General features: G+C 50.3%; 1 protein-coding gene across 1 annotated transcript; it reads right to left on the bottom strand.

Moving 5' to 3' along the window:
• Nucleotides 1-218: 218 nt before the first annotated feature.
• Prrt4 (proline rich transmembrane protein 4) lies at nt 219-10,356 on the bottom strand. Its single transcript, XM_046422451.2, has 5 exons — nt 10,196-10,356; nt 8,310-9,033; nt 8,121-8,225; nt 7,645-7,770; nt 219-2,806 (listed from the first exon to the last, which is right to left on the bottom strand). Exons 2-5 carry the CDS (start codon nt 8,956-8,958, stop codon nt 987-989), a joined length of 2,700 nt encoding a protein of 899 aa, XP_046278407.1. The 5' UTR covers nt 8,959-9,033; nt 10,196-10,356; the 3' UTR covers nt 219-986.
• Nucleotides 10,357-15,356: the final 5,000 nt, after the last annotated feature.

The raw sequence follows: 15,356 nt of genomic DNA on the forward strand, positions 1-15,356 counted from the left end.
AAAGAAGGCAGTTTTCTCTTTGTGAATCCCAGGCTGTTTGACAGTGGTTGGGGGACTGCTGGGGATTCTGGCTGGGGGTGATCAGGCCCTTTTACATGTGTATCAATGTTTCCATGAAGGACTTTATCCCAAATAGTCCCTAGCCAGTAGTTCACTAAGCCCCAAAGCCAGGCTCCTAGGAATCCAGGCATTTCCACCAAGACTGAGAGTTCCTCCCCAACCTCTGAGGACTACATTTTTATCCCTATGAAAAACCACTTCTCAGAGAGTCATAAGGATCTTCAAGGGGCAGCTCCCAGGACCCCCACTCATCCCAGCCATGGGATAAGATTCCTTTGTCTTATGTGAAGGTGCCTGGTTCTGAGGCAGACGCACCCCACTTCCACTTCTGGTAGAACCACTGCTTCTGTAGTGCCATCTAAGTTTTTCCAAGAAGGTCAGAACTTTCTCCTCTGAAAATATTTTATTGATAAATTAACTCTGAAAGTGTTTATCTCCCACCCAACTGCTATAAGGTCTCCAGGACGGGCCATGGACCCTTCTGTGAGGAAGGGTCTGATGGAGAACAGGGAGTCTCACTCTCCACAGAGGTGGGGTTTCTGGGCATGGCAAAGGTGGGTATGGGGCAGAGGCAGGGCCCCAGGTCTTCTGAGGACAGTTCCTCTCACTCAGCACCAGAGTGGGAAGTAGTGGTCAGAGGTTGGAGCACCTTGGAGCTTTATTGCTGGCACAGGCCAAGGATAGTGAGATTCCTGCTGGCCTAAAATTACAGCTGAGGGCATCTGAGCCCAGGGCTCCAGAGAAGATGGCACTGAGTCCCAATCAACAGAGCCCGGCTGCTGACCCACCCACCCCATGGAGGAGGAAGGAAGCAGGGGAGCTATCTGACCCAGGCAGGATTGGGGAAAAGGTTACAGTGTGCAGGTCTTGGCCACAACAGGCACCACAAAGGGGCCCATGGGCAGAGCAGCGAAGTGGCTGCCCCTTCACAGGTCTATGGTGTCGCTCCCCACGCTCAGCTCGTCGATCTGTCGGCAGGCATCCAGGAACTGCTCCTGCAGTAAAACCTCCTCGGCCTGCAGCTCAGGAGCTGGCTCTGGGGAGTCGCGGGAGGGTGGGGACAAGGCCTGGTAGGATCCGGAAGCCGGGAGGCTGGGGCTGCTTCCTGAGGGCCGCGGAGGACTGAGGACGCAAACCAGTGGACAGCGCAGGGGCCTATCGGGGCTGGAACACAGCAGCATGGACGAGCTGTCCCGCGAGAGTCCACACAGAGAACCCGAGGAGGCGCTGCTGCCGGCGGGCCAGGCCCCAGGAGAGGGGAGCTCCGGAGGCGCCGGGGAACTGGGGGTCTCCTCCGACTTTCCACTGGGCCCAGTCCCTGTCTTGGTCCCTAGCGAGGCTGTGCGATAGAGGCCGAGCCCAGGCAGGGCTTCCCCGAAGGCAGGGCCCTGGAAGAGACCGGGAGCCAGCAGCGCCTCGCTGCAGAGGGCCTCCTCGATGCTGCGCCGCAGGTTGATTGGGGAGGGCGGGCGGAAGTCTACGGTGCAGTCGCTGCAAGGGGAAGAGGCGGGGGACTGGGCCGAGTTGGCCGCGGTGCCTTTGAAGCCCCGGCAGCCACCTCCCTGGAGTAAGAGGTCTGGGCCTGGCCCTGCCAGGGCGCACAACTGAAGCAACTCGGTGTCGCCACGTGCGATGGCGCTACCCAGAGGCTCCTTGTCTGGGGGCCCAGTGACCCAGCCCCCTGGCAGGAGCGGAGCCGCATGGCCCGGGGACAATCGGAAGAGCTTAGCCCAGCAACGCGGAGGCACGCGGGGACTGCAGAGCGCGGGGTAAAGTCCCAGCAGCGCCAGCGGGAGTGCGACACCCACCTCGCCCAGGCGCAGGCCTAGCTGGAAGGCCCACCAGGGCCAAGGCCCCTCTAGGCCAGGTTGGCCTCCATAACCTAGGGCGTGAAGAACCTCGTAGCCTTGCAGGGCTCCGCTCAACAGCCCGAAAGTGCCAGCCACCGGGGCAGTGCGCGCCGCGCGCCGCCAGGACTCACGGGGGGCGAAAGGGCTGCGCGCCTGCGGGACAGGGGTAGATCCCTTGAAGCCAGACCCTCCCAGGGGCGCTCCAGCCCGCCGCCGCCGACCTCGCCAGCAGGAGAGCGCCAGCAGGAGCCCTGAAAGGAGCGCGGCAAGGAAGGCGTGCAGCCCGCGCGAGACGAGCCGCAGGGGCCGCAGCGGGCGATGCGCGGCGCTGCCAAGCGCTGCGGCGGCCGACAGCCCTAGCCCCAGAAGCAACAGCGCGGCCAATCCGGCGGGGCACCGCGGCGGGCGAGGCCGAGCCAGAAGCAGGCAGGCCAGCCCCAAGCCGGCTGCCAGGCAGGGCAGAGGAAGGTCCTGCAGCAGCAGCCAGGCCAGCGCCGGCAGCCGGTCCCGGTGCCCATAGGCGTCGTAGAAGAGTGGAAAAGCCCGCGTGGTCCCCGCAGACAGCAGCAGCAGGTCCAGCAACGCCAGGCAGGGGGCGCCGGGCGGGCAGCGCCAAGGCAAGAGGGCCAAAGCCAGTAGTGCTAGCAAGGCCACCAGGCCGAAGAGAGCGCCTGCCCCATACACATGGGCCTCCCAGGCCAGCCCCCAGTGAGCCCTGGCCTCTGTCCAGTCGGCCTCCAGGGTCAGGAAGAAGAGAGGCAGCGGGGAGGCAGGAGGCTGCACCTCATGGTCAGGTAACTCTCCCACACTGCAGGAGTCTGGCCCACATTCTGGCTGCACTGAAGGGTTCCCAAGGCTGGCAGGAGATGGGTCATCAGAGGTGGGGACGGTGGGGTCTGTGGGCAAAGAACGTTTTGCTGAGGCAATTGTATAGTCCCACCCTCCACCCACAGACCTCAACCAGATGCCTGAATACCAGTTCAAGAGTCCATCAAAACACCCAGGATGCCAACTTGTATAACAGATTAGAATAAATAAGTAATTTTAAAAACACCCCGGATATTCTTGTTCTATAGAGGAGACTCTAGGACTTCTTGGTCTCACATCCTCCCCCCCCCCCATTCCAACCCCTCTGGCTGAAGCTTCCTCATCCTTTCCCCTTTCACTCTCTTATGTTTATTTTCCTCCAACAATCTTTGATTCTACTGGGGATAAAAAGTGTTTGTTTCTTTAAGAAGTTACAGAATTTTACTACAACTGGAAGGAATAGTGGATGCCCCCTCTAGTACAAATCCCCCATCAGAAATGAAGTTTTATGATAACAAAGAATTTTTTTTGTTCCCTGTGCTCACATCTGAATCTACATGCCTAAATGGTTTGTGGTATCTAGTTGACAGTGGGCAGATATCCATTGAATAAATGAATTCTCATTTGCCAGATAAAGATACTGAGGCTCTGTAGAGAGATAAAATGACTTGTCCAAGGTCAAAGAGTGGCAATGACAAAGAAGATGATGTACCACTAGAATCCAGACCTGAGCACCAATCTGAGCCCCTTTCCACTCCAAAGCCTCTTCATAATTCTTGTCTGCTTATCTCTTGTTTTGTACCCCTGACTCCTAATTCCTACCTTGGTGGTAGGAGATACATCTGACCTTTTCAGGTATTCTCCCATGTTCTCATTTCAAGGAACTGACATGCATACACACACAGAGCAGGGGAAGAGAAAAGACTCTCTTGTCCCCAGCACCTTGAGGAAAACACTATTCTTATTACTACCCTTCCTGCCAACTATACCTCAATCCTCAGCCTACCCATGGCTGTGGCCCCACAAAGCCATTGGTCTAAGACTCAATATAGATGGCCCTTTGGTTCTCCGCCTTTTATAGAAGGTGACATTGAGTTGGACTACCCTGGGTCTCAAACTCCCAGAAAGGAGCAACTGAGGAGTTGATAGCAGGATAAGATGCCATCCGAGTAAGTGAGTTCCTCTGGGTCCAACATCTTCCCACATCTCTCAACAGAGAGGAAGTCAACTAAGCAGGGAGAAGAAAGACCCTGGTTCTACCACTCTCTTAGAGCAAGAGAGGAACTCAAAAGAGTTAGATCCAGGGATTCTTGCCACGGCCAGGTCACAAGGAAGATGCTGGAAGCTGACCCCTCCCTATCACTATCTCACAGGCTTGGAGCAACTACATATTCAGGTTAAAATGAAGGAAGAAAAGATGGTAGTGAAGGATGGGGACAGCCTGGTGGTGAAGGGAAAGAAGACTGGGCACAGATGGGAAGTGAGGGAGGAGTGTCTTCTATGGCTCACACTCCTGCCTCAACTGTTTGAACAGGTCCAGCTGAACAACACAGGAAAATCCTGGCTTTCACTGGGGACATAAAAGGCACACAAGTTCTAAGAACAAGGAAAAGGAGTAGGGGGCCAGAGAGCTTCTCTGGAGAGAGGGGAGGGCAAGACAGAATTGGTCAATTAGAGAGACAGAGAAGGTACAGCCAGAAAACTAAATATAGCAAATGGCAGCATACACCCTGATTCCCATTTGATCACATTTCTCAAGTAAGAAATAGGTAAGAGCGCCACTACATAGTATAGTTACAAAGACAAAAGAGATGATGTATGTAATATTCTTAGGAGTGCCTGGCATGAAATAATGTTCAACACAAGCTGGTGGTCCATATCATTATTATTGGCTAATGTTCATCACTGATCAATCATCAGTTTGTATTTGTGTGAATGTGACCATTCCTGGCCTCACACTAATTCTTGATTTACCTAATTAAAAACTGTTGTTTTTAACATCCTTCGCATATCCTAAGCTTGCGAAGAGTGAAGATCAATATACTGTCTCAGTTTATGAACTCTATTTGAGTTAATGACTTGACCATCCCAGAACACTCAGGAAGACAGTGGCCATCAGTTAAATGAGAAATCACCCAGCTAGGAACAGATAGCTTGGTAATTAGGAGAGGGCATCAGTCTGGCATTGGCAGGATCAAATAAACACATTCCCTTGTCCCTCATTCCCTGGTCCCCTCTGATGTTCTGGCCCAATGCACTGTTTTCTGGTCTTAGTCACTTTGCAGTGACTGAGGTCCTACAGCAGCAGCCAGGCCAGTGCTGGTAGCCTTTCCTTAGTGGGCTCTACAAAGAGGAAGGGAGGTTCTGCCCCAGCCTGTCACACCTCACCTTCTCCTCATTGCTCACTACACAGACAAGTGCAGCTCTCAGAGGTCAGCTCCACTTCATACTCTTCCATCTTCACCTTTTCCCCCTTGTGGGCCACAGGAAACCCCATCTCCCATCTTTGTCCTCAAGCACTATGGCAACTAGAGCAAATTTCAACATTTGTAACAATCCAGGGAAGGAATAAAAGCCAGAAAATAGGCAAAGTATGGGGACTGCTCAAGTGTCTGAGAGTGAGTTCTGAATTAGGAGCATTGTTTCCAGGGGTCAGAGCATTCTTAGTACATTCTAAGTGGGCCAGGCAAGGGTGGGGACAGGTAGGAGAAAATCCAACTTCTACCTTTGAAGGGTCCACTTAACCTCATTTTCTGTCTCCCCATTTGTGGCTTCCCCAGAGAGAGCCTTCAGTTTCCCCCCAGAAGATAGTAACCTGATTCCCTCTTCCCAGGATCCCGCTCCTAAACAGGGCACTCCTCCAGAGAGACTCCAATGTGACCTGTAGCCCCTCTTCGCCTCAGGGGTGAGGGAGGAGATGGGATGTCAATGTGAGTAATCCATGAGGCAGGAGCTGACTGGGGAGAGGGGAGGGGAGGGGAGGGACAAGCTCATTCATGGAAGAGTCAGGCCTGATTATCCACCAGCTGCCCAGATCAAAGGGCTGGGGAATTGCATCTCCATCCTGGATGCTGTAGCTCATTTAGAGGCCTGGCCTCATCCTTCTCCCCACACCCACCCCCAGGATCCTGGAGAACTGATAAACATTGTAGCACTGATACTGGAGAAATATTTAACAACTAGGATGGAGCAAATGCTGGCTGCGCAGAACAGAGACCCACCAGGGTACTCTGGGAGTAAAGGCAAGCACTCAGGGAACTGAGGACAGGAGGGACTTATCAACTAGTCTAAAAGTTCTCCCATATGTTAGGACCTATACAACTGTTGGGTTGTGTATGGGCTAAATACAACTCAGTTTAAGGTGAAGGGAATCTAGTACAAGGAAGACATAGGAGTCCAAGGTGCAAGGTTGATGACACCTAGTTAAGAAAGATCTTAGAGGAGACACAGAAAGACTCCCTTTGTTCCCTGTTTGACAGTGCTACATATATATGCACGTGGATTTACACACATGCACGCACACACTCCCACGTGAGTGAAACCCATTGGTCTTCTCTCCAGGAGGCCTGTGGCCCTCCTGGGTTTATCCAGGAGGAGCAGCCAGGAAGAGGCTGGGTTCCTGCAGCCACTAGTGAGGAAGGGGGTGAGGGTGGGGCTGCCAGCCTGCGGAGTGAGGCTGCCTCTGAAACTGTCCAGACTCATTAAACCTGCCTGGCCAGCACTGTCATCCAGGCTGACAGACTGCCAGCCAGCATCCTTCCCCTGGGGCACAGAGTTGCCCCCCTCCCACAACAGTTCCTATTGTTGCTGTACACTGGCTAGATAGGGGAGAAGTCAGTTCCTCACCCACCACTTAGGGAGTGCTGTGACAATGACTGGAGGGAACCAGAAATTGGGGTTTGGTGTTAAGTCTGGGGCTGGCAGAAACTGGAGGACCAGGGGTATCCATGGCTGAGCCTAGTATGGGGTGGCTGAGGGGCTTCACAGGCACAGTAACCCTTTGCAGAGCCCTCCCCGGGGCTCCTGTGACTTCATCTTCCCAAGCACCTGGGCCATCTGCCCAGTGAGTTTATATGTGATTCCACAATAGCTTGGGGCCAGGGCTGTGGTATCTTCTGCAAGATAGGGTCTGGAAGTATATGTGGGGTACAGAAGCAAGGTTAATAGCTGTAACTATATGAACTTCTACTTTGTGCCCAGCAGCATGCCAAGAGTTTATGTTATCTGGAAACTTTACAATATCTTGGCAAAATGAGTACTATTACTAAACCTTAGATAAATGAGAGGAGTTAGGCTCAAAGGGGTAAACTAACCTGCCCAAGGCCAACCAGCTAGTTTTAAGTAAGTAAAGGGATTCAAAGCCAGGTCTCAAGATGTCAGAGTCTGTGGTCCCTCCTCAGTATCACATACCTGTCTATATGCATGTTCTGAAAGGCTCCCTTGATCAAAGGTGGCATCTGTCTACTCACAGTCTCCTCTTCAATGTCTTCCCAATGAAGGGCCCAGCTCTGCCCATATCTGACAGCATGTCATGTCAGATCAGACAGCAGAGGAGACAGCCCAAAGTTGGTGTTGAGAGGGGATGCGGAAGTAGGCCAGGCCACCCAGAGTGGAGGGTGGGGTAAGTGGCAGTGCAGTAGAAATCATGAAGGAGTCCTGTGCTGTTTGGCCTGACCCACCTATCTCCATCCGATTCTGCCTATGACTGCAAACCTTTCAGAACATTGTAACTTAACTCCATGTGGGATCTTCCCTGGCAACACTTGTTCTCAGACAATTTGTGTAGATTTCTCCATGATGATGATGAAAAGAATGATGATTATGGTTACAATAACAATGAAATAAAGGGTCTGAGAACACTGAGAGTGACTAGCATGTAGTGACACTGAATAAATAACTGTCAAGTTCAAATGAATTGTATACTTACCACGTTGCATCAGTGTTGTTTCAGTTGAAGCAGAGTTTAGGGAAGTAGCTGGGTCCAGCAGACTTGGGCTTGAGAGCTTCCTTTCCAAGGTAGGTAGGGGTAGGGACAGAGTACTGCCAAAGAACCCTGCAACAGGAACACATAAGGCCTACCTACACCAAAGGTTGTGGCCTTTGATGCTTGAGAAAAAAACCCTGTCCTTCTGAGGATTTTGCCCTAAGGAAGTCACTATCCTAGGAATTGTAGCCACATACTAAGCTGATGTACAATTTGAACTAAACTACAAGTGCCAAACCAGAGTCAATCTAGCAAAGAATATGTTTCCTTGCGGAGCAGTAGTCCTTGTCCTAAGACCTGGGAGAAGCATTACAGGCCTCCCCTGGGCAAAGAAAAGGAGGTATTGGACAGGCCCCTAACATAGCACCTGGCATGTAAAGGGTCCTATAAATGTATGTTGAAAATAAATGAACACTCACCTGGAGAATCTGACACTTTAGAAGCAGAGCTTGGGGATATTGTTGTGCCTGGGGGGTTCAAGCCTGAGAAGTTCCGGAGTGGGGACAGAGTAGTGCCAAAAAACCCTGCAAAAGGAGTGCAAGCTGAATCTGCCTCTTACTTACCAGGGGGACCCAGCAGAGACTCTCCTCAGATGGGTGGGTGCTTACCAAAGGGTCCCAAACGCCCAGCAATCTCTGCCAGGCTGGCTCGAAGGCTGGGAAGCAGGGGTAATGTTCGATGCCCAAGTGTGGGGGCTGCACCCGCTCTCAGTGCCACATCAAACTTCAGCTCCAGCTCGCTCTGGTGGAGCCTGGGAATACTGGATGGAGGTGCTGTCGCCGTCAAAGCAGTGGCCCAAGTCACAGTGCCCATCCTGGGCTGATAGGGAGCAGTGGGCCGGTCGGTGGGCCCAGAAAGTGGTGATGTGGACTCAAGAGTCAAGGAGGAGGCCCAGGGCACAGAACTGCCTTCAGCAGAGCCCCACTCTGGGGGAGAGTTCCTGGAGGAGCCCACCAGCAGTTCCCAAATGGGGTCAGTCCTCAGCACACTGGCAACCTCTTCTGGTTCCTGGCCTGGCCCAGGAGACAGAGGCTGGGTCTCTGTGACAGGGCTCCCCCAGACAGCAGCTGGTCCCCGAAGATGAAATTTGAAGTTAAGTCCCAGGTTGAGGGACAGCATAGAGGCCTCACTTTGAGGTGGCGGGGTCAAAGTGGTTAGAGAGGCACCTGGGACGGAGGAGGCAGGCTGGGGGCCCACAGGAACAGCAAGCAGGACCCAGCAGAACAGGCCCATCCCAAGGCAGCCATGCCCTGCCATGGCCCCACCTGGCCCCCTGAGGTGGCCTGAGTAGCAAGGGGCTCAGTTCTTCAGCACCTTTTGAGTACGAAGGTCCTAGAGGGAGGAGAGGCCTTGTGAGCCCTGGCTGCTGCCACCCTCTCCCTCTCCCAGGATCAGACATCCCAGACAGAGGCTTCTGATTACCGAGAAACAGGTGGGGTGGGGCGCAGGATGCAAAGTGTTCTGCCTAAGTAGAGAGACATGATGGCTCTTCTTGCCAGCTCTTTCCTGTACCTTCAGGCCCTATCACAAATCTCTCCCCTGCCATCCCCCACCCCCACCTCAACCTTGCACATTGAGAATTGGGTTCCTCAACATAGCCAGTGGATGGGCTTAGGCTTCCAGATGCAGACTCTTACCCTTCTTCCCCCACCCTTTTGTGGAGCCTTCCTACCTCCTTCAAAAATTCAGAAGCCTACTGTGGACCAAGCCCCCTGCTGAAAATACAGCTGTGAGCAAGCAAACCCTCATTCTGGGTTAGTTCTGACCCCCACCTTTGGCCTGATCTGAGATACCACAGAAACACTGGGCCCCCAGAGGGGCACAGGCCTGCTGGATCTGGCAGTGGCAAAGGCTGCTGGGCTCTGCCAGAGTCTCTAGTCGAGCAGAAGCTCCCTCCTATCACAACCCTTTCCCCTTCCTGGGGCCTGCCTGCTCCCTTCCCCAAGACCCTAGAAGTATTTGGGGGGAAGGGTAGCTTGGCCATTACTGGCTCCCCAGGGGAGAAGGCCAGGCAAGCAACCTGGGTAAGGGGCAGCAGCAATAGATTCCCAGTCCCTCCCCAGGACTCTCCCCACCCGGAACACACATCTGGTGTGGGGAGGGAGGGTGAACCAGGGACACACGTGCACCCGGCATCCTTCCATCACGCACACATAGCCACACCTAGCACCCGACACACTCACCCACTCACCCTTCACACACCCCTGCACACATGCACACACATTCCATCCTGCCGAGCCCCCTGTCTCCTACATGGGTTCAGATCCAAGCGCTGTGAGCTCCTACCTCCCCTGTCTAGCTCTCTCCCTCTCACACACACACAAGCATATACAGTCAGAGAGGCACACACGCCCCTAACACACATTGGCACTGTACATACACACATCACACGCCGTCATCCCCCCACGCCCCTACACACCCACCACCCCTCGAAGGCACACATGTACACACACGGCGCGCACACACACGTACACACTCCCCAGTCTGGACAGACCTGCTCCTGTCCCTCGCTCCTTTAGGCAGTCTCCTTCGCCTAGCCCCCCGAGAAAGGGCGGTCGCTGCGACCCCGGCGCACCCTACTGGGCAACGCTCCGCGGAGTCTCGCGCCTTCTCTCTGTAGAGCCCGGCGCCAGGACTGGAAATCGGGTCCCCAGCTCCCCGACGCCCCCTCAGCTCGTCCAAGTGACCGCAGCTTCGCCGACCCGCTGCCCCCTGTCTGCCCCCGGCCCGGCCCGCAGCGCTCTCACCAGGCGGGCGGCCGGGCTCCTGCTCCGGCTCCGCACTCCGCGCTCCCTCCCCACGGCACCGCCTCCTGGCTGCGAGCCCGGCTCCCCGGCCCAGCCGCCCGCGCCGGGCTCCGCGGCAGCAGCGCTCTGACGGCCCTCCCTCCTGGCTCCCGCGCCCTCCCCTCCCCTCCTCCCACCCGGCCCGCCGCCCGCGGTCCACCCCCCACCCTGGCCAGCAGGCGAGCGAGCGCGCACAGCAGAGCCGAAGCCGCGGCCGCGTCGGGGTCGGGGCCCCACGCGCGCTCATTCACCCAGCGCCGCCAATCAACCGCGGTGAGCGCGGGCGCCTCGTTCTCAGCTTGCAGCTGGCAGTCACACACTCCCAGGGTAGCCCAGCGCACACATCTACACGCAAGCCATTCCCAGGAAACACACCCGCCGGCCAGGGCGCGCGCGCGCACACACACACACACACACAGGCATGCACATAAGCCCGCGCGCGCACACACACACACACAAACACGGCACACAGCAGCCTGCCCCCACGATGGCACTTCAGGCACTAAAAGTCATTCTATTACGTCATTACTGTGAGTGAGAGTATACTTCCACATCCTTACAAATCCCTGTTACGTTCCCATTTTCCAGCCAGGTAAATTAAGAACCAGAACATCACCGCTACACGCCGCTATACAGAGACTTGAACTCGGTCCCTCTGCTGCCCTCCTCACCATCTTATGGTTGGCAACAGTTGTACTGCTACAGAGGAGCATCTCCTACACTTGGCAGGCCGACTGCCAAATGTCAATCTCTACACAACATCTCTTTTTGCTAAAACGGATCTTTCAAAAATACTTAGAGCTTCAGAAATGTCTGTAGAAAAAAAAATGGTGAGTTGAACTGCTTGTGAGAATTGGATTACAACTTGTTTCCCATAAGAGGTGAGAGGAGAATGGCAAAATCAAAGAGCATCCAGCCTCCAGAGAATACAAAAGAAACCAAGCAGAGGCAGCCTTGAGGATGACCCAGCACTGAGTAGCCACCATGGATGCTTCTGGAAGCGTACCCTGCTAGGCTGCAGTTGTGACTGATTTAAGCAGTACTTGCTCATTTATGTTACTCTATATCCCTTCATGTTTTCTTCCAAAAATGCTAGTATTTAAAATATTGGGAGAACATAAAACCCCTGAGGCTTCCTGTACCATTCAAAGCTTTCTCTCAAAATTCAGACATTCAATTTACTGAGTGCTGAGCACCAAGGTGAAGGCTCCTAAGAATCTCCTCCTTTATTCCTCATCACAGGCCACAGAGAGAGAAAAATTATTGTCACCATGTTACAGCCCTGGATGTGACTCCAAACCTTCTTTCCAAGAACCCCCCTTCTGTTCTGCAAGGCTAGGACAGGGTGTGTTGCTTAAACAATTACCTAGGTAGTTGAACACCTGTAATCCCAGCTACTGGTGAGGCTGAGGCAGGAGGATGACAAGTTAGAAGTTAACCCGGATAACTTAGCAAGATCCTCCATTTCAAAAAAAAAAAAAAAGAAAAGAAAAGAAAAAAAAAAAAACTATCAAGGGCAGTTTCTGCTTCAGAGAGCTAGCATAGCACTTTACCCATGGTAGATGTTCAATAACTACTTGATAAGTAACAAATGACTCTGGGGCCCATGTGAGCCATAGGCTACATTTCAGAAAAGCATCCATGTCTCCCTCCCCCCATACACCCCATCCCTAACTGATGTAAAATCAAATCAGGTCACCAACTGTGCTCTTCTCAGGATCAGTTAATGATGAAATCTGGGATTTATTCTGAGTTCCTAAATAAAACAGGCAAAGGGTATCCCCTATTGCACCCTGCCAGAGGGGTTACCAACTGGTTCCTCTTCCCTCCCCCAGTCCATTAGCGGTTGTCTTGAGGTAGCATACTAGGATTCACTTTCTGGTTTTCTTTCATACACATACTAAAAGTTTCCCACTGGAGACATTTTCTTTGAATCCTCCTCATAGAAAGGCTCATTTCCTGCTAATCATGTTCACTTAAAGACTTCTAGATGGAAGGACAGAGATAAACATACCCCAGTTCATTAAAATACCTGTCCTCCATGACCAAGTAAGGTTATTCCCAGGAATTATATTTTTAAAAGATATTGGAAAGGGAAATTGGGGGATTAAGATGGTGACTGAATGCATACATCCAATCTCACTCCCTCCCAAAACCCCACTAAAATTTCAATAGAGAGATTTTAAAATTAAGAGAGAAACCTGCAAGGAGGAAAAGACCAGGGAAAAAAGACAACATCAACAGAATTTTTGAGACAGGATGCGAGACAGTCATGCAGTTACTGACTTACCAGTCCCAAGGAAAAAAGACATCTCCAACTAGCAGTGAGGAGGGAAACAGAGTCAGGAAACAGAGTCAACTTGATTTACATTGCACGGTTCCCTGAAGGCACAGAAATTGGCAGTTCTAAGGAGCCTCTGGAACTCTGGAAGAGATGACTAAAGTAAAGACCAAGGTGAAATGCAATTAGGTCCCTAGGTCTCTTCCTGAACTCTAAAACACTACGCAATAGTTCATCTCATATGTCAGCCAGGTCTGGAAGATTTTCCTCTGAAGGAGGGAAGATAGAAGGTAACTAGACTGGAGAAACTTCAGGCACAGCTGTGACCCCCAGAGATAGCATACTGAAAATAAGATATTAAGTGACATGTCACACAGAAAGAATGCTGAATGCAAGTACCTGAGCCTTCTCCCACAACCAGATTCCCAAAGTGATGGGAGCAGGGCATTTGCTCGCCAAACTGGAGACTGGAAAACTCTACCCTAGGGCATTTCACAAACCCAAGAGGAAAAGGCTCAATGAAACTGACATAGGCTTTCTGCAGAAACAGCCTAGCTGGCTGGGGGTGCAGCTCAGAATGCTTGCCTAGCATGTGTGAGGCCCTGGATTCAATCTGTAGGGCTGTAAAAACAAAACTAAACAGCCCAGATCATCCTATAGTGCCAAACTCAACCTATGAGCTTGGAATTTCTAACCAGCCTTTTGCCTCCACCCTGCAACTTTAATCATGACCACAGATCATTAGACATTCAGAAAAATTTCTAACACAGAAGAGGGAGACATAATAATCATCATCATCATCATCATCATCATCATCATCAACTTGGATGAAATAGGTTATACAAAAAGAACAGGCAACAAAAAGACTGTTGTTAATATCCACAGAGAGATAAGATACCGTATCCATGATGCTGTACAAAGAGATTATACATTCAGAGAATGACAGTAGCAACAGTGATATCTTAGAAAATAAAATCAGAAACAAAAACTTTAATGGAAAGATTGGAAGATAAAATTAATGAAATCTCCCTAAGAAGTTAAGCAAACATAAAAATATGGAAGAGAAAAGAGAAGAACATTTGAGTACAATTTCAAAACCGCATCCCCAGCCCTATTTTGTATTTTATTTAGAGACAGGGTCTCACCGAGTTGCTTAGTACCTCGCTTTTTGCTGAGCCTGGCTTTGATCTCTCAATCCTCCTGCCTCAGCCTCCCAAGCCACTGGGATTAAAGGCGTGTGCCCCCATGCCCAGCCCTGATTCATTTTTCAATAAAAGTATGAATATAATTTTCAATAAATGCATTAATATAATTTACTACATCAATGGGACAACTAAGAAAAATATATAATCATTTTAATAGATATTTTTAAAACATTCAAAAATTAATAATGGAGAAATATTTCCTTAATTCGTAAAGATTCTGAGCAGTTGAATATATAGAAGGGTTTCATTTCAGTCAGAAATGGAAATTTCTCCATTTCTGTTGCCAAGGCTGACATTTAACTGTGTCAGCAAATTGTAGCTGATGCAATAAGATCAGAAGTAAAAAGAAGAGGAGGATAAAGAGAATAGGAGGCAGAGAAGAAGGAGATGTAAGCCCCCTTCTGATCACAAAGCCCAAGAATAAGAAGCTCCAATGCCTAAGGGCAGGAGAAGATAAATGCTTCTCTCCTGCACTGATCTGCTTTCCCCACCTGCAGCCTTTTCTGGAGATATATATATATATAATTTTATGTATATAATTTTATATATATATAATTTTATATATATAATTTTATATATAATTTTATATATATAATTTTATATATATATAATTTTATATATATAACATTTTATATATAATATTTTATATATATATAAAATACATTTTATATGTATACATATATACATACATACATACATATATATTTATTTAACAGAGATTAAACCCAGTAATACTAATTAGTAATACTAAATACTAATTAATACTAATTAATACCATTTAGCCACATCCCCAGCTATTTTTATTTTTTTATTTTGAGACTGGGTCTTGTGCAGTTTCTTAGGCCTCCCTAAATTGCTGAGGCTGGCCTTGAACTTATGATCCTCCTGCCTCAGCCTCCGAAGTTGCTGAGATTACAGATGTGCCCTACCATGCCCAGCTTTCCTGGTAATTTTATCCATGTAGGAGATACTAACTCAGACCATTCAACTGGCACTTAAAGAATAGACATTAAGTCAGACATTATTTTCACCTGTCAAATTGGCAGGTTACCTCCTGTTTTAATAGTACTCAATGCTAGTGAATGTGTGGTGAAATGGGCATTTTCATATATAGCTGGGGCAGTTTAAAACAGTGTAGATACATGACTATTAAGCTGGCACTACAGAATTTACTTAAAGAAATCAAAAACAAATCGCAGAGCTCACAAATGAAAAAAAAATCTCATTTGACATATAGCTAAGCAAATGAGAAACAGGACCAAATTAAACACAGAAATAAATCAAAATGACAGAAATTAATAAAAATCTCTCTATAATAATGTTGCTTGTAAATGGTCTCAGCTCTTCAATTAAAAGACATAGACTGACAGAATGAATTTAAAA

This window comes from Marmota monax, unplaced genomic scaffold (genome assembly GCF_021218885.2).
Source record: "Marmota monax isolate L192 unplaced genomic scaffold, Marmota_monax_Labrador192_F-V1.1 WCK01_AAM20220418_F8-fsc00027, whole genome shotgun sequence".
Taxonomy (NCBI): domain Eukaryota; kingdom Metazoa; phylum Chordata; class Mammalia; order Rodentia; family Sciuridae; genus Marmota; species Marmota monax.